Source organism: Marmota monax, unplaced genomic scaffold (assembly GCF_021218885.2).
Source record: "Marmota monax isolate L192 unplaced genomic scaffold, Marmota_monax_Labrador192_F-V1.1 WCK01_AAM20220418_F8-fsc00125, whole genome shotgun sequence".
Classification (NCBI taxonomy): Eukaryota; Metazoa; Chordata; class Mammalia; order Rodentia; family Sciuridae; genus Marmota; species Marmota monax.
In genome coordinates, this window is record NW_026695235.1 from 8,521,650 (window position 1) to 8,544,241 (window position 22,592).

General features: G+C 35.7%; 1 protein-coding gene and 1 pseudogene across 3 annotated transcripts in view; one reads left to right on the forward strand and one right to left on the reverse strand.

Annotated features, from left to right (window-relative positions):
- Brwd1 (bromodomain and WD repeat domain containing 1) overlaps positions 1-22,592 on the reverse strand; it is a 117,005-nt gene that overhangs the window by 65,368 nt on the left and 29,045 nt on the right. For all 3 annotated transcript variants that reach the window (XM_046439201.2, XM_046439200.2, XM_046439199.2), the window contains exons 16-20: positions 20,666-20,794; positions 20,277-20,502; positions 15,350-15,535; positions 11,436-11,619; positions 6,224-6,317 (exon numbers count right to left, since the gene is read on the reverse strand). In XM_046439201.2, coding sequence (XP_046295157.1) covers positions 6,224-6,317; positions 11,436-11,619; positions 15,350-15,535; positions 20,277-20,502; positions 20,666-20,794 — 819 coding nt within the window. The remainder of the gene's footprint in view (positions 1-6,223; positions 6,318-11,435; positions 11,620-15,349; positions 15,536-20,276; positions 20,503-20,665; positions 20,795-22,592) is intronic.
- LOC124089122 (large ribosomal subunit protein eL24-like) lies at positions 12,528-12,993 on the forward strand (annotated as a pseudogene).

Below are 22,592 nucleotides of genomic sequence, written 5' to 3' on the forward strand. Positions count from 1 at the left end.
CAAAAACAAGAAAATCTGGTGAAAACTTTTTATAGGTGTGTGCCATGCATTTGGCTCACAATATATTTTGGATAATATCCTTCTTCACTATTTTCCCTTTTCCTCCCTCATTTTTCCCCTGGTGCCTTTCCTTTACTGATGTCCCTTCAGTTTTCATGAAGGCAACCAACCATGAAGGCACCAGCTAACTATAAAAAGGCTATGAAAGTTTATAGACAAGGGGAAAAAATCTTTTTTCCTATATTCTAGAATTTCACTCTAAAGGAGGAAGCTGAAAAGCTTAGCAAGTAAACAACAAAAAACTGACAGACAAACCCTTAAATTAAGATAGTAAAAATTACACTTCACAGCCTCCTAAATGCAGGGGAATCCCCCAAGCTTAGACTGTTGTCTTAAGGCTATACCTAAGTTTACAGATGACCCACAGCTGCAACAGTAACCCCATTGTAAAAATTGAGAAAAATCAACATACAGTGGGAATTGGCCCTAAGGGAAGCAAATTATTGAAATAATGACTTTCCAGATATTAAAACAATGAGTACTTTGGCCAAAAAAAAAAAAAAAAAAAAAAAACTCTAAAACAAGAACCAGATGGAAATTCAGAGCTAAAAAATATAGTAACTAAAATTAAGAACTCAAGAGGTTTAACAGTGGATTGTGCATATCTCTATAAATCAGCATTTCAAAAAAAAAAGGAATGAACAGTAAATATCTAATATATGTGTAACTGGAAAGAAGGGAAAGAAAGTCAAGATGAAAACATACGATGCACACACTAGCCAAAGAAAGGTAGCATAGTTATATTGCTATAAAAGGATTAAAAGAAAAAACATTAGAGGCAAAGTGATAATTCACAAGGCAGTAGGAAAAGAAAAGCCCTGGTAGGCAGCAATAACATGTCTTGAAATCAATGAAGCAAAAAATTAAAAAACAAGCGACAAGTAGCAAGAGAAATATCTACACACTTTTTTTTGTCACATACCTCACTATGGGAAGCAATTCAACATTCTGAAATCATGTGTGGCATTAATGAGTAAGATTAAATATATATGATCCTGGGGCTGGGGTTGTGGCTCAGTGGTAGAGTGCTTGCCTAGACCCTGGGTTCACTCAATCCTCAGCACCATATAAAAGTAAATAAAGGGGGCTGGGGATGTGGCTCAAGCGGTAGCGCGCTCGCCTGGCATGCATGCGGCCCGGGTTTGATCCTCAGCACCACATACAAACAAAGATGTTGTGTCCACCGAAAACTAAAAAATAAATATTAAAATTCTCTCTCTTTAAAAAAAAAAGGTAAATAAAGGTATTGTGTCCAACTACAATTAAATACACACACACACACACACAAATAAAATCCTTCTGAACCAACAACTTCAAGGCTTATCTCTCAAAGAAATACATGTACAGGCTAGGGCTGTAGCTCAGTGGGAGTGGTAGAGAACCTGCCTAGCACGCGTGAGGCACTGGGTTCAATCCTCAGCACTACATAAAAATACATTGTGTCCATCTATAAAAAATAAATAAATAAATAAAATACTTTTAGTATACCAAGAGAAAGACATGTATAAAAATATTGATTAGTAGTATTTTTTAAAACAAAGTTTAAGTCTGCATCAATTTCTTTTAATATATTTTTTTTTGTTATTGATTTATTTTATTTACTCATGCGGTGCTCAGTATCAACCCCAGTGCCTCACACACATGGGGCAAGCACTCTACCCCTGAGCCACAACCCATGCCCGAAACTAGTATTATTCCTAACAGAAAAAATATAAAAAACAGCTAAATGTCCTTTCACAATAGACTAAGTACCAAAATAATTACTATAAAACAATGAAAACAAAGGATCCACAACTACTCATAATACAAATAAATCCCACAAGACTTACTGACTCAAGCGAGACGTAAAAGATTACATATTTCCTAATTCCATTTATATCATTGTTTCCCAATATTCTCACCACAGTATAGAAAATAATTCAGACTTTTCCTGTTGTATGAATTTTTATTTCACTTTAAAGATCAGTGCTACAAAAATTTAAGAACTCTTAAGCCTTTTCACTCAACATAGGGTTAAAAATGACAAACTTTTTTTTTCTTTAATTTTTTTTTAATTGTAGATGGACAAGATACCTTAAATTTAATTTTTACGAAGTGCTGAAGATCAAACCCAGTGCCTTCCACATGCGAGGCAAGCACTCTACCACTGAGCTCTAATCCCAGTCCCTAAAAACTTTTATTAAAAGTTAAAAACCAGGCTGGGATTGTGGCTCAGCGGGAGAGTGCTCGCTTAGCACATGTGAGCCCCTGGGTTCAATCCTCAGCACCACCTAAAACAAAATAAATAAATAAGATAAAGGTATTATGTCCAACTAAAAAATATTTTTTAAAAAAGTTAAAAGACAGGTGCAATGTTACACACTTACAATCCCAGTGATTTGAAAGGCTAAAGTAAGAGGACAGAAAGTTTAAAGCCAGCCTCACCAACTTAGCAAAAATTGGTGTCTCAAAATTAAAATTAAAAAGGGCTAGTTTCTAGGACCAGTAAAAGATTTTTTCTAATTTTTTAAATAAAATGAGGAAGCTAGTCACTTTTAACTTTATACCCAGATGCTGAATAAATTAGTGTAATTTAGTTAGGTACATAAATTGTTATGTTCAAATTACACATACAAATTAGAAATTTATAAATATCCAACAGCAAAGTAGTGAAGTATTTTAAAATAGTTCAAAAATTTATTTTTCCAGGAAAAGTAAAATACTCAAAATATGCCCGGCACAATGGTGCACGCCTATAATCCCAGCAGCCAGGAGGCTGAGACAAGAAGGATCACGAATTAGAAGCCAGCCTCAGCAAAATCAAGGCACTAAGCAACTCAGTGAGACCCTGTCTCTAAGTTAAATACAAAACTGGGCTGAGGATGCAGTTCAGAGGGTTAGAGCCTCTCAGTTATTCAATCCCTGGTACAAAAAAAGAATATATATTTTTTTCAAAATATGAATTTCATAAAAATTACCTTAGTCAACTTGTTAAAAATGCTTGAGCTGGTTCCATTCCAAGTTTTTCAAGGAATCTCCAATCTGCTTTCCAGATTGTTTGCACCAATTTGCAATTCCACTAGCAATGTATGAGTGCCTTTTTCCCCACCTCCTTTCCAACACTTATTGTGTTCTTAATAAATGCCATTCTGACTGGAGCAAGATGAAATCTTAGTTTTGATTTGCATTTCTCTAATTGCTAGGATTTGACTCTACTTAGTGAACAACCAGAGATTTGAACATTTTCTCACATATTTGTTGATCGATGGTATATCATCATCTGAGAATCTTCTGTTCAGTTCCTTAAGCCCATTTATTGATTGGGTTATTTGGGCTTTTTGTTGTTGCTGCTGCTGTTGTTTTTGGTATTAAGTTTGAGTTCTTTACAGTTCCTAGAGATTAGTACTCTATCTAATGTGTGTGTGGTAAAAATTTCCTCCCATTCTGTAGGCTCTCTCTTCACCTCACTGATTGTTTCTTTTGCTGAGAAGCTTTTCAGTTTGAATCATTTCTTGATTCCTGATTTTATTTCTAGCACCATATGAGTCTTCTTAAGGAAGTCAGGGCCTAATCTAACATGATGAAGATGTGGGCCTACTTTTTTCCTTCTATTAGGCGCAGGGTCTCTGATCCACTTCGAGTTGAGTTTTGGGCATGTGAGAGACAGGGCTTAATTTCATTTTGCTGCAAATGGATTTCCAGTTTTCCTGGCACATTTGTTGAAGAGGCTAGCTTTTCTCCAATATGTGGTTTTGGCACCTTTGTCTAGTATGAGATAACTGTATTTATCTGGGTTTTCTCTGTGTCCTCTACACTTGGAATGGAACCATCATTTGACCCAGCTAGCCCACTCCTTGGTATATACTCAAAAGACTTAAAAATGGCATACTAAAGTGATGCAGCCACATCAGTGTTTATAAGAGCACAATTCACAATAGCTAAATTATGGAACCAACCTAGATGCCCTTCAATATGAGTGGATAAAAAAATTGTGGTATATATACACAATGGAATATTATTCAACATTGAAAGAGAATAAAATCATGGCATTTGCAGGTAAATGGATGGAGTTGGAGAATATTATGCTAAGCGAAGTAAGCCAATCCAAAAAAAACCAAAGGCCAAATGTCTTCTCTGATATGGGGATGCCGATCCCAAATAATGCGGGTGGTGGGGAGCATAGGAGGAATGGAGGAACTTTGGATAGGGCAAGGGGAAGGGAGGGGGCATGGGAGTAGGAAAGATGATGGAGTGAGATGGACATCATTACCCTAAGTACATGTATGAAGACAGGAAGGATGTGATTCTACTTTGTGAACAACCAGAGATATGAAATATTGTGCTCTATATTGCACTATGAATTGCAGAAGCAAATCATAGTGCACATATAGAGCACAATGTAATGCATTCCACTATCATGTATAATTAATGAGAATAAACACCTTTAAAAAAGAGAGAAAAGAAAAAAAAAATGCTTGCGCTGGGAGCGGTGACACACACCCATAATCCCAGGGAGGCTGAGGCAGGAGGATCCCAAGTTTAAGAATAACCTCAGCAAATGATCAAGACCCTAATGAATTAGCAAGACCGTCGCAAAATAAAACACAGAAAAAAGGGTTGGGATTGTGGCTCACTAGTTATGCAACCCTGGGTTCAATCTGGGTACCCAAAAAAAAAAAAAAAGTTTGATGTACAAAAATGTCCTTAACTATAGCCATTATATATTGAGACAGTAAACTTTTTTTTCTCTTTTCAGCATTTCATATAATGAGGAGCTGGGTTGCCTTAAAATTAAACTGCAGGTGTATATATATATATATATATATATATATATATATATATATATGTATGTATATATATGTGTGTGTGTGTGTGTGTACACACACACACACACAACACACAGATAGATATATTCATATCCCTAAACACTTGCTTTTTTGTGTATATGCAGTGGCTTGTGAATGCTAGGGGTATGTGGCACCACTAAGCTACATCCCGCCCCTATTTTTATTTAATTTTCAAAGCGCAGACCATCATGCTCCAACAGGACCCTCAATGAAAATGTACACATAAGCTGCTTCTCACAATGTGACTTTAAGACAGAGAACTCAAAACTCCTCAAATCACAACTACCTTCCACTACAGTTTTTTCACAGTGCTCATGAATGTATTCCTCCCCTCCTCCCCCATACTAGGTATTGAACTGAGGGGCACTTCATCATTGAGCCACAACCCCAGAGTTTTCTATTTGATTTTTGAGACAGGGTCTCACTAAGTTGCTGAGGCTGGATGGCCTCAAAGGTCAAAGCCAACTGACAGTCTTAGACGTAAACATAGCTGACCTGGGGTTGTAGCTCAGTGGTGGAGAGCCTGCCTCTCACATGTGAAGCACTGGGTTTGATCCTCAACAGCCCATAAAAATAAATAAAAATATTGTATCCATTTATAACTAAAAAATATTTTTAAAAAAACAGAAATAGTAAACATAATTGGTGACCCAAGGAAGAAAGGACACAGTAGTTGATACAAAAAATTCTTATTACTGTTTGGATCTGAATGTCTCCCAAAGGCTCATGTATTGGTATTAAAGGCTTGGTTCCCAGCTGGGGGTGCTACTGGGAAGGGATAGAATCTTTTGGAGTTGAGGCCACGCTAGAAGAGGTGAGTCACTGGACTAGTGTCATTGAAGGATATATTTTGTCCCTGGTCCCCTCAGTGGGAACTGGCTACTATGAGGTGAGGCCTTTGGCTTTGCTATGCCATGCCCTTCTGCCATGATGCTGTGTCTCACCACAGGTCCAGAAACAACGGAGCCAAGTGACTATAAACTGAAACCTCAAACCATGAGCCAAAAGTAAATTTCGCCACACCATCAGAGAGCTGACTCTCCCAGCGCTCTACGTGTGCTGATGGATGGATCATTCTTGACCACATAATTCTCTATAATATTTTAGCCCTCTAAGACACCAGGCAACATTCCTCAGGATTTCAGGCCATTGCTTCCCATAGCTGTGCAATCTGAGTTCCATATTTTAAATCTCAAACAGAAGGCCTTAAGTAAAAAAATTATACTTCAACAGAAAGTTACTAATATTTTTAAATCAAAAAGAAAACTCTAAATTTCAATTTAATTTTTTTTTCAATTTAATTTTTAATGTGCTTATTCCTAAGAACAATGTATTACCTTTTGTGAGAGCTGGAGAGTCTTCTTTTTTCTTCCTATTATATAAAGATTTCTTTCCTCCTCACCTTTCTCTATTCGAAAGTCTTCCAATTTCCTACAAAATTAAAATACCCAGTTACACTAATTATTGAATTGATATAAAGATCATTTCATTCTAAGAATTCATTCTCATTCTAAGAATCATAATTTTATGTAATCTTTAAGTTTATACAAAAAATTTTAATTTAAAAACATGTTAACAATTTAATATGAATATAAATAAAATGTCAGAAGCAGCTAAAAGATTCTATTTTTCATATTTAACACAACAATATCTGTTTTCTGGGCCTGGGTTGTGGCTCAGTAGTGGAGCATTCGCCTGGCATGTATGATGAGCTAGGTTGGATCCTAAGCACCACATAGAAATGGATAAATAAAAAACAGGGGTATTGTGTCTATATATATTTAATATACATATTTATATATAATATATTATAAATATATATATAATATATATGTATTATATATTATATATAATATATATTATAAATATATATATAATATATATGTATTATATATTATATATAATATATATTATAAATATATATATAATATATATGTATTATATATTATATATAATATATAATATATATTATATATAATGTCCAACTACACCTAAAAAATAAATATTTGAAAAAAATAGAGAGGCTGAGGTTATGGCTCAGCAGAACACTCGCCTAGCTCATGAGAGGCCCTGAGTTCAATCCTCAGCACCATACACTCAAAAAATAAAGGTATTGTGTCCAACTACAACTAAAATAATAAATATCTGAAACATATATGTATATACATGTTTTCTGATAGGCCCTAATGGGACCTACTCAAACATGATCTCCCATATAAACTACTCAAGGGTCCCCATGATTTTCCAGGACTGCAATTCATTTCTCTAAAGAACAAAATGAATCCTCCTCCAAACTTATTCAACTAGGTATCTTATAATTTATGGAAAACAAGATAATAGTGTTACTCATTTTTCTGTTCCACTCACACAATACAAGAGATAATTTTACTATGGCCAATTTCAAAATAAGGACCTGCCACCACAAAAAAGATACAAAATGTTTTTTCTTCTCTGTGGAAAATACATTTGCACAATACTCAAAATACACTGATTTTATGTTTCTGTTTAATACTCCAATAGGGAAGTTTCCAGACTGACTCTGGCCATGCTCTCTATAAAACAAAGTGCAAGAACAAACGCTTATTCCTAAGGAAACTTTTTTCCCCAAGGCACATCTGTGGCCCACACTCAGATTTCAATGCAACATTCATATAATTATAAGAGATTTCTGAATCAGACTCAACCCTTCACAAGAAGTTTCCAATTTGATCACTTTTATATGTGTTTAAAAAAATATACTGGGCTGGGGATGTGGCTCAAGCGGTAGTGCGCTCACTTGGCATGCGTGCAGCCCAGGTTCGATCCTCAGCACCACATACAAACAAAGATGTTGTGCCACCGAAAACCAAAAATTAATATTAAAAAATTCTCTCTCACTCTCTCACTTAAAAAAAAAAAAAATATATATATATATATATATATATATATACACACACACACACACAAATGAGGTTTTTCCTTCCCAGCCAAAATGACACTGCTACTAGTATCTGTATGCTTCCTTTTGTTTTGACAAGAAACAATACATGTACATATTTTGTTCCTGTATATAATTCATTCTCAGTGAAGCAAAGGAACACTGGAGGCCCTCCTGAGGATCCTTTTCAACTGTGCAAAATTCTACTTTTAATGATGAGGTCAGCTAAGAAAGTGGTATTACAAAAGATCACCATATGCGCAATCTGTTCATTGGAATTCATTTAGAATCCATAGTTCATTTAATATAAATAAAATTTCTACTATTGTGAGGTCAAGCAAACCACATGCCTGAACCCTAGGCCCCAAACAGAATTGCCTACTAGAAGCTACATTATGTGCTCATAGTTCTGCATAGTAGGATCCATTAGTATTTCAACAATGCACATAATACTTTTATAGTCAGAAACCAATGTTCTCTTAAACCTTCTCAAATGAAACCCTAATAAAAAATTATGCAGAATTACTAAATTCATAGTACCTACAGATTACACTATAGGGATTGATGCCAACAACACTTATCACTACTAACTTATTTAGTATTCCCTTTATAAAATACCATGTGCTTTTTAAAAATATTTTTTAAATTGTCAATGGACCTTTATTTTATTTATTAATTAATTTATTTATATGTGATGCTGAGAATTAAACCCAGTGCCTCACACATGCTAGGCAAGTGCTCTATCACTGAGCCACAACCCCAGTTTCCCCGACCCCGCTCCTTGTGTGCTTTTTTAGAATACAATGCTAAAAACATGTAAACTCTTCTTTGTAAAAGTTGTACTATGGCAGACAGAAGCTAACTCCAAAATCTATTCTCCTTTTCTTCCTTAGAAAAAGAATCCCAATTTTTACCTAGGTTCTTTGCTGCCTTACTTAGAAACTCCATTACTTTATCTTGCTGTTAGCTTAGTATGGCCAAATGACAATCTACTCAATGAGTTATGAGCAGAAATACATTGTGACTATTTAAATAAGTTTGACTAGAAATGTCCTTTTATCTTTCTGGGCCTTTTCCTACTTCTGTCCTAAATCTCAGACTATATCACAGATAGTGATATATGATGGCTAGAGCTTCAGCAGTTACCTTGGACTGGAAGTGAACTTAAAAAAAATGGAAGCAATGTCCCATAAAGGAGATCAGAATCAGGTGCCCGAGTCCTTGACTACCTAGGGGATTCCACATATGGCCTTAAACTATTTCTAATCTTCCTTTAAGGAAAACAGTAAGTGCTTATGTGTTTAAAGAACTAGTCCTGGGGCTGGGGTTGTAGCTCAGTGGTAGAGCGCTTGCCTAGCATGTGTGAGGCACTGGGTTCGATTCTCAGCACCACATAAAGGTCCATTGACAACTAAAAATATTTAAAAAAAAAAAAAAAAAGAAAGAAAGAAAGAAAAAAAAAGAACTAGTTCTGGGGCTGGGGTTGTGGCTCAGTTGATAAAGTGCTTGCATAGCATGTATGAGGCACTGGGTTCAATTCTCAGCACCACATTTAAGTAAATAAAGGTCAATCAATAATTTTAAAAAAAGGTTAAACAAAAAAAGAACTAGTCCTTCAGGTCTTTCACTCCAAATACATGTTTGTTTCCCCTGGTTTTGACAAGGAAAATTATCCCAAAATAACATTTTTGGTTCTCATGCATGGCCATGAAACTCAGACACAAATTTAAGTATAATTATACAATATTATATAAATAGTAGTAATTTTCAGTATTTCCCATCACAGTTAGAGATCTTTCATTTCGCTATTGTGTACTTATAAAACCTCCTTGTATTCACTGCACAGTAAGTACTACTATATGTACTCTAATATTACTCTTTCCATCACTAAAACTCTTCTGGCTACACACATGAAGGAAACACTTTTACAAAACTATCCATGATAATATTTTTCATGAAACCCAAATATGACAGAATATGTAAATAAAGAAGAACCATCTATCCTGCCTCTTATATATTAAATTTTACTACTGGATAATCAAGTATCCTTGGGCAAATTTCCTTATAGTAGTATCCCAGCAGCCAGGTATAGTGGTGCACACCTCTAATCCCAGCAACTCAGGAGGCTGAGGCAAAAGGATCACAAGCACAAGGAGGGCTGAGCCATTTAGGGAGATCCTATCCCAAAATAAAAATTAAACAGGGATAAGTATTTCTCAATGATAGAGTACCCATGGGTTCAATTCCCAGTACAACAAAACAAAAGAAATATCTGAGAAATAAATGGAACACCTGATTAACATCAGGCTAGGGCTTAGCGCAATGGCAAAGTGCTTGCCTAGCACATGAGAGGCACTGGGTTTGATTCTTAGCACCACATAAACATAAACAAATAAAGGCATTCTATTCTATCCATCTATAACTACAAAAATTGTTTTTTTAAAAAAAAGAATTGAAACATCTAATGAATTAATAAACTAGGCATTAAGCATCAATGGGTGCTAACATAACAAAAAATACTAGATATTATGTGTGCATTATGAAAGAATGACATGAAATACTTGCAAAAAAAATAAGACATAATTTATGACATTTGAGACAACTGAAAATTTAAAACACTGCCTGGGTGTCTGATTGCAATAAAAAACTTTTTTTAAGTTATGGTACTAGCATTTTGTTGAGAACGGCAAACCAATTACAGGTTTGAACCGTCTCAAGGCAGAGGCGATGCCCTTCTGAGAACTCTTGGTGGTTATCTCCCTAATTAGAGACTGTTCAGTGGCTGGTGACTCACTGTTTAGAGTTTATATCTCACAGATTTTATTGGTTCAAATAGCCTTAGGTTCAAACGTCAGCTACCAGAAGGAGGAAGAAATATCAGTGCAAGGTGACAAGCCCCAATGGGGTTATTTTCCTCACACCCTCACTTTTGTTTATCTTGAAGAAGCTTTATCACAGTAAATTCTTTGGATTTTTAACCCATTCATAAGCATGCAGAGCATCCGCATGGTCGGCCAGCATTCTCCCTTCAGGAGCTCTGGTGATCCACCGTGGCCAGCTTTTCTATATTTGTGTTTGTCTTTATTTCCAATCATCTCACCTTCCCTAGTTCAGGAAACTGAGGAAATGTTGCACGTGTCACGACAGCCTTGTGGTTCACCTTTCAGAAACACATACTAAAAAACTTAGAGAAGGGGCTGGGGATGTGGCTCAAGCGGTAGCACACTCGCCTGGCATGCGTGCGGCCCGGGTTCGATCCTCAGCACCACTTACAAACAAAGATGTTGTGTCCACCAAAAACTAAAAAATAAATATTAAAATTCTCTCTCTCTTTTCTCTCTCTCTCCTCTCTCTCTTTAAAAAAAAAAGAAAACAATATGTCTGGAGTTTTTTAAAAAAATGATTCTGACAGGATAAAAATGGGTGTTCATACAGATAAAACAATACAGGCTATGAAAAACTTTCCAATAAAGTAATTTTGACATTTTTCTCCCAATTAAAACAGATTTCCAACCATTACTAAAATATATTTACATGATTATTTACACAACTAATGTAATTAAGGATGTGTAAATAACCACATGAATATATTTTCACAGAGAAACAATATAAATAGATATCCTAAAACAAACCTAAATATGCCTAGTGGTACCTCTGGTACAACCACTCTTCGTTTCCAAGCCTGTAGGTCACGCTCTGTAGCAATCTGACTCCGTGGAGCATTTTGATGCATCTGACGAACACCTTCAACTTGTCCACTACGACGCAGACCAATATTTGGAGGTGATTGCATATCTAAACTTAATCTTCTAAAACCTAGCGAAAAATCATTAAAAAATTATTCCAAAATAGTTTCAAATTAAAATACATTTGACATGTAACAAGCACACATTTCTCCTAAGAGATATACCAAAAAAAGAGATCAAAGTGAAATGAGAAAACTTGTATGATTAAGATCAAAATGTAGAATGCTGAGCAAACATTAACTGCTAAGCCTCAATTTAAAATTTTATTAGACTGAAATTTTTAAATATGCAAATATTTTTCATGTTTGCCTCTCTAAAAATTCTGCTTTCTGTAAATCTGCACAATAATCTACTGAAAACAGCCTCCTCAAATCAAGATGGCTTTATAATAAACCTAGTCACACCATCAATCGAGACCCTCAGGAGACAATGGAAACCACCAGGAAGGAGCCTCCACAACATATATCAGCTTGTGTTAGGAAATGCTGGCAGCACTAGTAGTGGAGAGTATTAATGCCACAACACAGAGGACAGTACAGTCTGAGCCCACTGGCTGCAATTAAGCCGAAATCATTAAAAAACAGGGAACAGGACCACATCCCAGGAGCCAGAACCCACAGAGGCTGGCCTTAAGGAGGAAGTCTGAGGCATTTTGATTGAGGGAGAGGGGGGCTGAGGATCGAATCCAGGGGCGCTTTATCACAGAGCTATATCCCCAGTCCTTTTTATTTTGAGGGGGTTTTACTAAGTTGCTATGGTTAGCCTTGAACTTGGGATTGTTCTACCTCTACACCCAGCCAAGTGATCATTTTCTTAAAATAAGGTGCGAGGGTTCCTGTGCCTGTACTCCCTGCCTTGGCAAAACCACAAGTGAACACCACTTCTTCATTCTTCTACGTACCACATTCTATTTATCAATCATGTGAACAGTCTGTGCTATAAAACACACTACACTTCACCTACCAATAAAACATTTATATGAAATATATTGGGATAGAGTCCCCCGGCCCCCTCAATCTTTCCTTTTTCCCAGCAGCCACTGCAAGGAAGGTTGAGCTGTGCAGTTTTAGCAAATACAAAAAAAAAACCCCAGACATGGGAGACGCTGTGCCAGGACTGACACAAAGGTTTTCCAATTTATTAACACAAAATCCACGTTGGCACTCCTTCCCAGAAGAATCCTTGGCAGATAAACTGGACTGTCCTCTACAGAAGAAAACATCAACAGGGCCGAATGGAAGAAATTCTAAAGAAGAAAACCTAATATGCAGTAAAATTTCAGAAGGCCATTACTAGTGCATCTCTTGCAGATATAATGGCCAAGAGAAAACAGAAACCAGAAGTTGGAAAGGCTGCTGCTAAGACTCCCACAAAGGCAACACCTGAGCACAAGACTGTGAAGCTTGTGAAGGTTTCTGCTCCCAAAATTGATAGAAAACACTAAATTGGTAGATAATATTTTAAAATAAAGCTGTATCTGTAACTCTAAAAAAGGAAGGAAGGAAGGAAATAAAGAGGAAGAGGAAAAGGAAAAGAAAAGATAAATACTGGGCTAAGGAGGTGGAGCTCAGTAGCAGAGCACTTGCCTCATACATGCAAGGCCTTCTATCCCCAACTGTAAAAAAATAAAAAGTAAAATAAAGCCAACATTTTGACCCTTGCCCTCTATGGTCAGCCAGGATGAGAGAATAAGGGGACCCCTCTCTGGGTCCTGCAATTCTGGTGAGTCACCAGATTTGTTGATCAGGGAGATCTAGAGAACAGGAAGCCAACCAGTGCACATTATGCAAAGAGGAGGGTCATTGGAGACAGAAATGTCCCTGATGCTTGCAAAAGAAGCCACATATGGTCAGCCAGACCCTACCCAACCTGGCAAGTGGTAGAAAAAAGCTAAAGGCGCCAAGAGGCTTTGCACATGTAAATTGACAGTGGGGAAATGTAACAGTGGTCCACTTTATCCCTTGTTGCTCTACCACTGCTTTTTGTTGTTGTTGTTACCAAGGACTGAACTTAGGGGCACTCAACCAATGAGCCACATTCCAGTCCTATTTCATATTTTATATAGAGACAGAGTCTCACTGAGTCGCTTGGCATCTCAACATTGCTGAGGATGGCTCTGAATTCACAATCCTCCTGCCTTAGCCTCCCAAGGCCCTGGGATTACAGGCCTATGCCAACACGCCCAGCTTGCAACTTATTTTTAAAACTGGCATGTTTCTTTCCCTTCCTCTCTCCCTGCTCTTCCCTAATTTCTTCCTCATCCTTGGCAGAGTTATATGTACACAATCCCTCATAAGAACGAAGTAATGCAGACTTTGAGATATTCTGGTACCATCCCTAAACTATCTCCCAAATTAAGAAGTGAATTCCAACTCCAACAGAAAACACATGGAATACAATCTTTGAGTCACCTCTTTAAAAGCCCCCCATTCCCACTGATGGGCAGAATCACAGCCTTCAGGACAGGAATCCCCTGTGTTTCTCCTCTGCTAGTAAAGCAATAAACCTTTTTCTTTTTTCTCAAAAAAAAAAAAAAAAATTAAACAAAATATATTGAAGAAGCATTTCTCGAACTGAGAAATATAAATTCTATATTAACTGCTTAAGTAATAGTGTTATTCTCCAAAAATTTGCAAATATGCACAAGATTATGTATCATAACATTACTTGTAATAGCAAAGCATAAGAAATAACCTATATACACATAAACACATTACAAAGATTTGCTATTCCATGTAGCAGAGTACTATGAAGCTATAAAACAGGATAAGGAGAAACTCTGTCAATTGATGAAGTGATAAATGGTGACTCCTACAACATACTGTTAAGGGGGAAAGGTGAAGAAGAATGCATGTATATCTGGGCCTCTTTCTATGATGCACTGAGGAACCATGTTTAACCAGAACACAAGTACCAGGATATGAGCAGACAATCCAAACTGCAAGAAACCCTGAAACAACAGGACTGAACCCTTCCATGCTAAGAGAAATCTTTTTCTAGATTAAAGAAAGACATAATAGACTGGGAGTGTAGCTCAGTGTTACAGTGCTGGCCTAGCATGTGTGAAGCCCTCAGCAAGAGTCCCAGCACTTCCATCAAAAAAAAAGAAGAGGAGATAATAATTAAATGCAACAAGCAAGGCTGAACTAATCCTAAATTTCTAAAACTGAAAAACTATGAGACACTTTGTAGAAGACAGCAATATTGTAAAAACAAAGTCTGTACAGTGTAACCATTACATTATGTTTATGTAAGAGGATCTTCCAGGTTCTTTGAAAATAACAGGATAATGCACCATGATATGAAGAGTCAGAGAGTCTTCAACTCACTCACAAATGCTGATTCATTAAGAAAAATTAGTCTCTACCCAGTTTGGTTTTTCAAAAATCACAAATGTTAAAGCAAGGCAAAACTAAAACTATAATTTTCCTTCAAAAAAACCACTTTATTATTAGATATCATTTAATACAATTTGCAAATGCTGTTTTTAGACAAAAACTTCATTAACCATTTAACATACTTGAAAATCATGGGGCTGGGGTTATGGCTCAGCAGTAGAGCGCGAGCCTCGCACATGCGGGGCCTGGGTTCAATCCTCAGCACCACATAAACATAAATAAATAAATAAATAAATAAATAAAGCCATTTAAAAAAAATCAAATGCCCATTTGTAACTACAGCAAATTAAAAAATACCTTCAAAATACTACTTAAGTTGCAAAAATATACTGCTTATTCCAAGTTTTACTCTTTAATTTCAATACCGCTACATTTAGGTACAACACTTTCCATATTTGTTACCTCTTCGAGGTGTTTCTTCCCCATTTGAAAATCCACTTGGAACAATATCCTGATCTGCTCCCGTTCTCTGATCTTGCTGCTGCTGCAACTGCCTTATCATTCCATCAAGGATGCTGGGCTCTGGGCTTCGTTCACCATTATCATTGGTTTGTAGGCTTATAATTTGTTCAATTACCTCTCCATCACCTACAAATTCAATTATGAATCATAACATATATGAGTAGGAAAAAAGTACTTCAGTAGCTTACAATTAGAAATACATTAACAGGGTTGGGGATATGGCTCAGTGGTCGAGTGCTTGCCTAGAATCCCTTAGGCTCTCCAGTCCCCAACACTGCAAAAGAAAAAATAAGACCAGAATTGCTGTTTCAAAATAAACAAATAACTAAGTGACCAATTAGAAAAGATACCTTACATATACACAATTAATTCAGAGAAAAAATTCAAAACAAACCCCTCTTTTAGAATACCAAGTACTACAAAAACCTCAACACAGCCTCTGGGACCCTCTGAGACAGAAGAAGCATGGAAACCAAGGCTTACTAAAGCCTTCCTGACAACAACAGGTATGCATAGTATTTTAATGCGGATGAAAGCAGTGACTCCAATGTCTTCTGTACTGTCTCATGGAACAAGGCAGAGAGGTTAGGACTTCTAGGTCTTCAACAAGAGACAACTATAGGTCTCTGAGCACGCCCAGGAGTCCTCAGAACAGGTACAGTTGATGGAGGTTGTTTCACATGCCTGACCTACTCAGCATAAACAACTATACCTCTTAGTATGTTTTTAGCAGAACCAGTACGCATCATTCTTCAAACACAAAATCAGATTTTTTTAGTGCCTTTGCAGAGATATTTAATCAGTTCAGAATTAGAATTAATGGAAATAATTATTAGATGGCTGTGGATTTACAAAATGGTTTAGAAAAGTGCCTAGATGTTAATATTTTCATGCTAAAATCCCTTAATCATCTTCCTATTATAGATGCAGCTTCTATTGAAACATGAACTCAGTATATACAAAACTTCTCCCCTTTTCCCACCCATTAATTATAATATTAAAAGAAATGAACAGATAAAATTTGCCACCATAGTAACAGATCCAAAAACTGAAAAATCCCATGTAGCATTAAAGGGGGGGAAACACAGACTCCCCAAGCATTCATTTATATATTTATATTTACATATATACAAATATATACATGCATGCACACACACATACATACACTCATATCTTACATATCATTTACTATGGAAACCCATGAAGAATTTATAGGAGCTAAATGTCAGCTCATATTGATTTTGCCTTTTAAATTTAAAAAAATAAATAAATTTTTTGATCACTCTCAAAACAAATTATAGTTAAAACTATTACACCATGGGATCAAAGGGAAAATAGTAACAAAAAAAGAGTCTTAATCCTCCCCCTATCCCCCAAAAGAACCGTAGGTCTATAAAACTTTTCTTTGGTAGCACAGATTACTTAAGTGTTGACCTTCTCAAGTATCAGAATAACTTTCTACTTGATGTGGTACAATCAGTACGGAAGTATCAAGGGAGGGTTCCAAGCATGAAGAATGATGTGCTTCAGGAAATGACCCTACATGATAAACAACTGTAACATTAGGAAAAAATATTTATAAAACATGGGCTTTCAGATCCTGGGCAATAGGCACCTGGGAAGCAAGGTGTGATTGCAAACACACATAATCCCAGTGACTCGGAATGCTTATATAGAAGGGTCACAAGTTCAAGGCTAGCTTGGGAAATTCACCAAGAACCCCTTTCAAAATAAAAAGGACTGGGCATGCAGTTCAGTGGTAGAGTGCCCCTGGGTATTCAATTCCTAGTACCAAAAAAAAAAAAAACTGCTGGGGATGTATTTCAGTGGTAGAGCTCTCCTATTTTCAATCCTGAGCGCCACAAAATATAATAATAAAAATTTTTAAAAAGAGGACAAACAATCCAAAGTGTGTCTGTACCTCATAAACAAACTGTGGAACATATAAACATCAAAACTATCAGAAGTTATTTCTTCAGTCAAAACTAACTGAAGAAATAAGGAAAATCCACATTATTGAAAATCCACATTATAACACTCTACCACTGAACTACATGCCCAGTCCTTTTTATTTTTTTTTATTTTGAAACAGGTTCTTGCCATTCAATCCTCATTAATACCCTAAACTGGAAATCAAGCTAAATGTCCTTGACTATCAGTGAAGGGATAAACAAGTGATGGTATAGGCATACTTTCCTGAAGTACTATCTCTTAATAAACAGGAACAAATTACAGATAGATGCAATAGCATGAATGAACTGGCACCATGCCAAATCAAAGAAGCCAGGCACAAAATTCTACATATTGTATGTTTTTTTTTTTTTTTTTTTACAATATTCCTTCCTATAATATTACAACAGACCCCCCTACCTTACCTACAGGAGAAAAATTCCAAGATCCCCACAGTGGATGTCTGAAAGCATGGATAGTACTGAACTCCACATAAACTATGTGTATTTCCTACTATACATACACAAGTTTAATTCCTTTTCCATCTTAATCTAAAGCATTATTGCACACTGTGGTTATTAACATACAGTTTGATATGCAAAACTAGCAAAAATTCATTTTCCCTTCAAAACAAATTTTACAGATAGAATGTCGATTATTAACCATAGATCTTAGCATCACAACATTCAAAATTTTCCCTTATTATATTCAGAATTTTCTCCTTTTCACTCCAAAAAGCACATTACCAATTCTTTTTGAAATACCTAAACTGCCAGCATAACACTCTGTTGGACCCATTTTAAGTACAGTAGAGTTTAACGGAACACATCCACTGTAATATTGAGACAGCTAGTCTAACAATCAAGAGGGCTACTAACTAATTAACAGGTGGGCAGTTTATACTACATAGATAAAGCAGTCAAAGGAATAATTTATATCCTGGAGAGAAAGGCAAAAGATTCATCACACTACATGGCATGAAATTTAAAATTCATGTATTATTTTATTTCTGAAATTTGCCATTAAATATTTTAGAATTGCAGGTATAGCACATAGTTAAAACCATGGAATGTGAAATCACAACTATACAATTACTATGTAAAAAATTCCCTTAAAAGACAAAGTTAAAAGTTAAGTCAGGTGCAGAGACGCATGCCTGTAATTCCAGAGGCTCAGGAGGCTGAGGCTGGGGGATTCCAAGTTCAAAGCCAGCCTTAGCAATTCAGCAACTCCCAAGACCTCATCTCTAAAAAAAGTATTTAAAAAGGGCTGGGGATATGATTCCCTTCGTTCAATCCCCAGTACCAAAAAAAAAAAAAAAAAAGAAAGACAAAGTGGTAACAAGAGACTAGAGAAAGGGAAAAAACTCTCTAAATGGGCCCAAGGAACTTAGAGTGACAGTAAAAATCTTACATAATTAACATTTGTCAAAATTCATTTAAATCATATATACTTAGATTGATAAGTTTGTTGTATATAATGTATACTTCAGTAAACTAATAAAAAAGTTATTTTTTAAAGAGTAAACAGTGATGTACATCAAGCTTGAACCTTAAATATAGGTAGTAATTTAGTTTAAATAAATCAATATTCAACCAAACGAAGAAGCACTTTTTCACCTAACATCTGTAAAGAGAAACACTACACTATAAACAATTAATTACAATTACAAAGACTTTGCACTTGGCTAAGAGAGGGTAAGTATAAGATGAGCCTGGAACATCTTGTGTCAGGAAAGCAAAGAATTGCTTTAAAAATGATGGGGACTTGGGAAAGGACAGTGTGAAAAGTCTTCTCAGAGTCAAACCTAAGGATAATGAGTAACAAAATAATAACAGTAATGGACTATAACCAAAATATAACAACCCATACAACCATACTAAAACTTAGTACACCGTGTAATAGAGTGCTACACAGTCATAATGAAATGTGAATACAATGGAAGTGAAGGTAGAAAATAACCATTCTGCAACCTTCATAACGACAAGTGGTAACAGGCAAAATCATCAATGGATCCTAAAACCTGGATGAAGTATGCAAAGAACAGAGAATTTGTATATCATCTATGTATTAATTACAAGAGAAAAAAGTGGTAACTTTAGGAAAAACTTAGCAAGCAACACCATAACAAGATGTTAAAGGCAATATTACCAATCACTGGACAAACCACAATCATAAGCATCCTGACATGTGATGCTCCAGGAAGAGGTCACCTACGCTGTACTCTGTCAAAAGTGTATGACCTCCCCCAAACAGGCAAGCCCAAACTGAGGCATTCAACAAAATTCCTGGCCTATACACTTCAAATATATCAGTATCAAAGTCAACAGCCGGGGTTCTAGCTCAGTGGTAGAGCACTTGCCTGGCACCTAGGAGACACTGAGCTTAATCATCAGCACCACATAAAAATAAAGGAATTGTGTCCATCAAAAAGAAAAAAAAAAAAAAAAAAAAGAGCCAAGACCCCTCTCCAGATTAAAAGAAATTTAGAAAATATGACAATTTTATGTACAGTGCCAAATTGGAACCAGGGAAAAATAAAAAAGTTCCAACAGGCATTATTACAGTAACTGGCAAAATTTAATTACAAACTATCAATTTGATAATAACATTGAGGGTTAAATGTCCTAATTTTGATAGATGTCTATGGTTACATAGGAGATTATTACCCTAAAATACAAATTAAAATATTTAAGGGTAATGGGCATAAAATATCCAGAACTTAAGATTCAAATAGTTCAAAGTAATATATACACAAAGAGAAAATACACCAAATTTTACAAAATATATTAATGACTACTGAACTTAATGACTACTGAACTTAAAGGTATGGGAGTTCATTATTCTTAAAATTTTTCAAATAAAAAACTCAGTAAGGAAACCTTTCAAAAGGAAAGAAAAAGACTTTTCTACTTACTTGTGGCCACATAGCCTAGTTGTGGAACCAAATGTTCATCTGCAGAATTTTCTCGACCTGGTACTAATCTCTGATACTTAGTTGGATGAGGATTTCCATCTACATCTACCAAGAATGGTGGAGGCATAAGATGAGGAGCCTGCTGAGTTTGCTCATCTAAGACATAATTATTAGAATCTCTGATCAGTGGTCGGTAGTCAGTATGGAAGAACATCTGATCAGGTATCTAGAAAAGTAAAGTTCACAGGATGACATTTTGAAGTGCATGTATGCTAAAGAAAACAAATATTCAACAGTTAATTAAAAGCATAAGGATCAAATAAGTATAGCTAAACTATTTCTAATCTCTTATAACTTTCTATATGCCATAAGAAAGCATTAAAAATGACCTTTTCATATGGTTTGCTGCATCCAAATCCAAAAATGAGTAGGTGCCCATGAGAATCTGTACAGGCAAAATGCTGTCCATCCTGTGAAAACTTACAGTCAAACACAGCTCCATGTCCTTGTCCTTCAATCTAGAAAACCCAGAAGGGGAAAAAGTTTTATGACCAATTCTACACCAGCATTTTTAGTATGTAACCTTATTTAATGTGAATAATCTGCTGCAATACATCCCTTCTGGAATTCCACCCTCACCCACCAAGCCCAAGAGCTGGGGATTGAGCTCAGGCCTTGCACATGCTGGACAAGCACCCTACCATTGAGTATAATCCCTAGCATCTTCAAAAAAATAATTTATACAATTTTGCATTAAACACATACATCAATTAATATATTATCAGATTCGTTTTAGATAATACTAACCTAGGGGGGAAAAAAAATCCAAAGATATTCTAAGTATTAGTTGTCCAAATGATCAAATGAGCACTTGTAAACTAATCCAAACTTCTACCAATGAATGGCAATTTAAATAAACTTTTATTAAAATATACAATAAAAGCAAATAACCTGCTAGGAAAATGATTATAGATTAACAAAGTTTTATGTGTTGTGAACTAAAAATCAACACTTTTCTGGAATTTAAGGAGGACTTTACCTCAACTCACTACTAAAATGATTGACAACCATACAAAACTGGGCAATGCTATAAAGTCTCAAGAACACATGTTAAAATGCCTGTAACTCCTTAAACCACAGACTTCAGGAAGAATACTTGAAGTGTATCATAGTTTACTTCTTTTTTTTTTTTTTTTAAAGCAGTACTGGGGATTGAAGACATGGGTGCTTTACCACCAAGCCATATCCCCAGTCCTCTTTTTGACAGGTGATCTCACTAAATCGCAGAGGCTGGCCTTGAATTTGTGTTCCTCCTGCCACAGCCCCTATAGAGTTGCTGGAATTACAGGAATTCCCCAACATGCACAGCTATATACATTATTTTTAAACTATCTTTAATTCTTCCATTCCAGCTGTAAATTATATCAGTTTAACATCAATTAGGACCTTTTTACACAGTAACTCAAAATTTATCCTAATAATCATGTGCAAAGATATTCAAAGTGTTTTTGACACACAACATTTTAGAAATCACTTAAACCCCCAACAAAAGAAAAATAAATGAGTAAGCTATTTTCTTCTGAGACAGACTGAAAAATATTTAAGGCTTTCAAATAAGGTATTCACATAAAATTAATTTTAAAAGTTCTTTTAAGTTTAAGAACTATGTCCAAGGATATCAACTAACAGAAGAAATGATACCATTTGAAAATACTCAATGAATGTGAATGTTTGTATATGAAATCTGATGAGAAAAAGGCATTTGGAGTCTCAAAATAGCTCCTTTAAATTGAGTAGAGTGATGAACACCTGTAAACCCTGGAGGCTGAGATGGCAAGATCACAAGTTCAAGGCTAGCCTGGGCAACTTATCAAAACTCTGAATCAGTGAAAATTAAAAGGGGTGGAAATAAAGCTTGAAATATTAGAGCACTTGCCTAGCATATGTGAGCACCTGAGTTCAATCAGCAGTACTACAAGGAAAAAAAGGGGTGGGGTGGGGGGCTACATTAGTTTTATACTTACAAAAAGAAAAAAAAAATATTTTTTAGTGGAAAAATCTCACAGAAGCCACATTAACTTCATATTTAAAATTGTCACCACCAATAGCAGCATAAATAAATATCACATGACTCCAAGGGATGGACAGAGGGTACAAGATCATTATTTAATTTCATCGAAAAAATGTGTAACATGAAGACTATCAGTCAAAGCTGAAAGATGTTCTATAAAAAAACTGTATACTCAAACACTTAAGACGAGGATAAAATAAAAACACTAGAGGGCTATTAATGATTAAATAAAACTAGAGAGATAA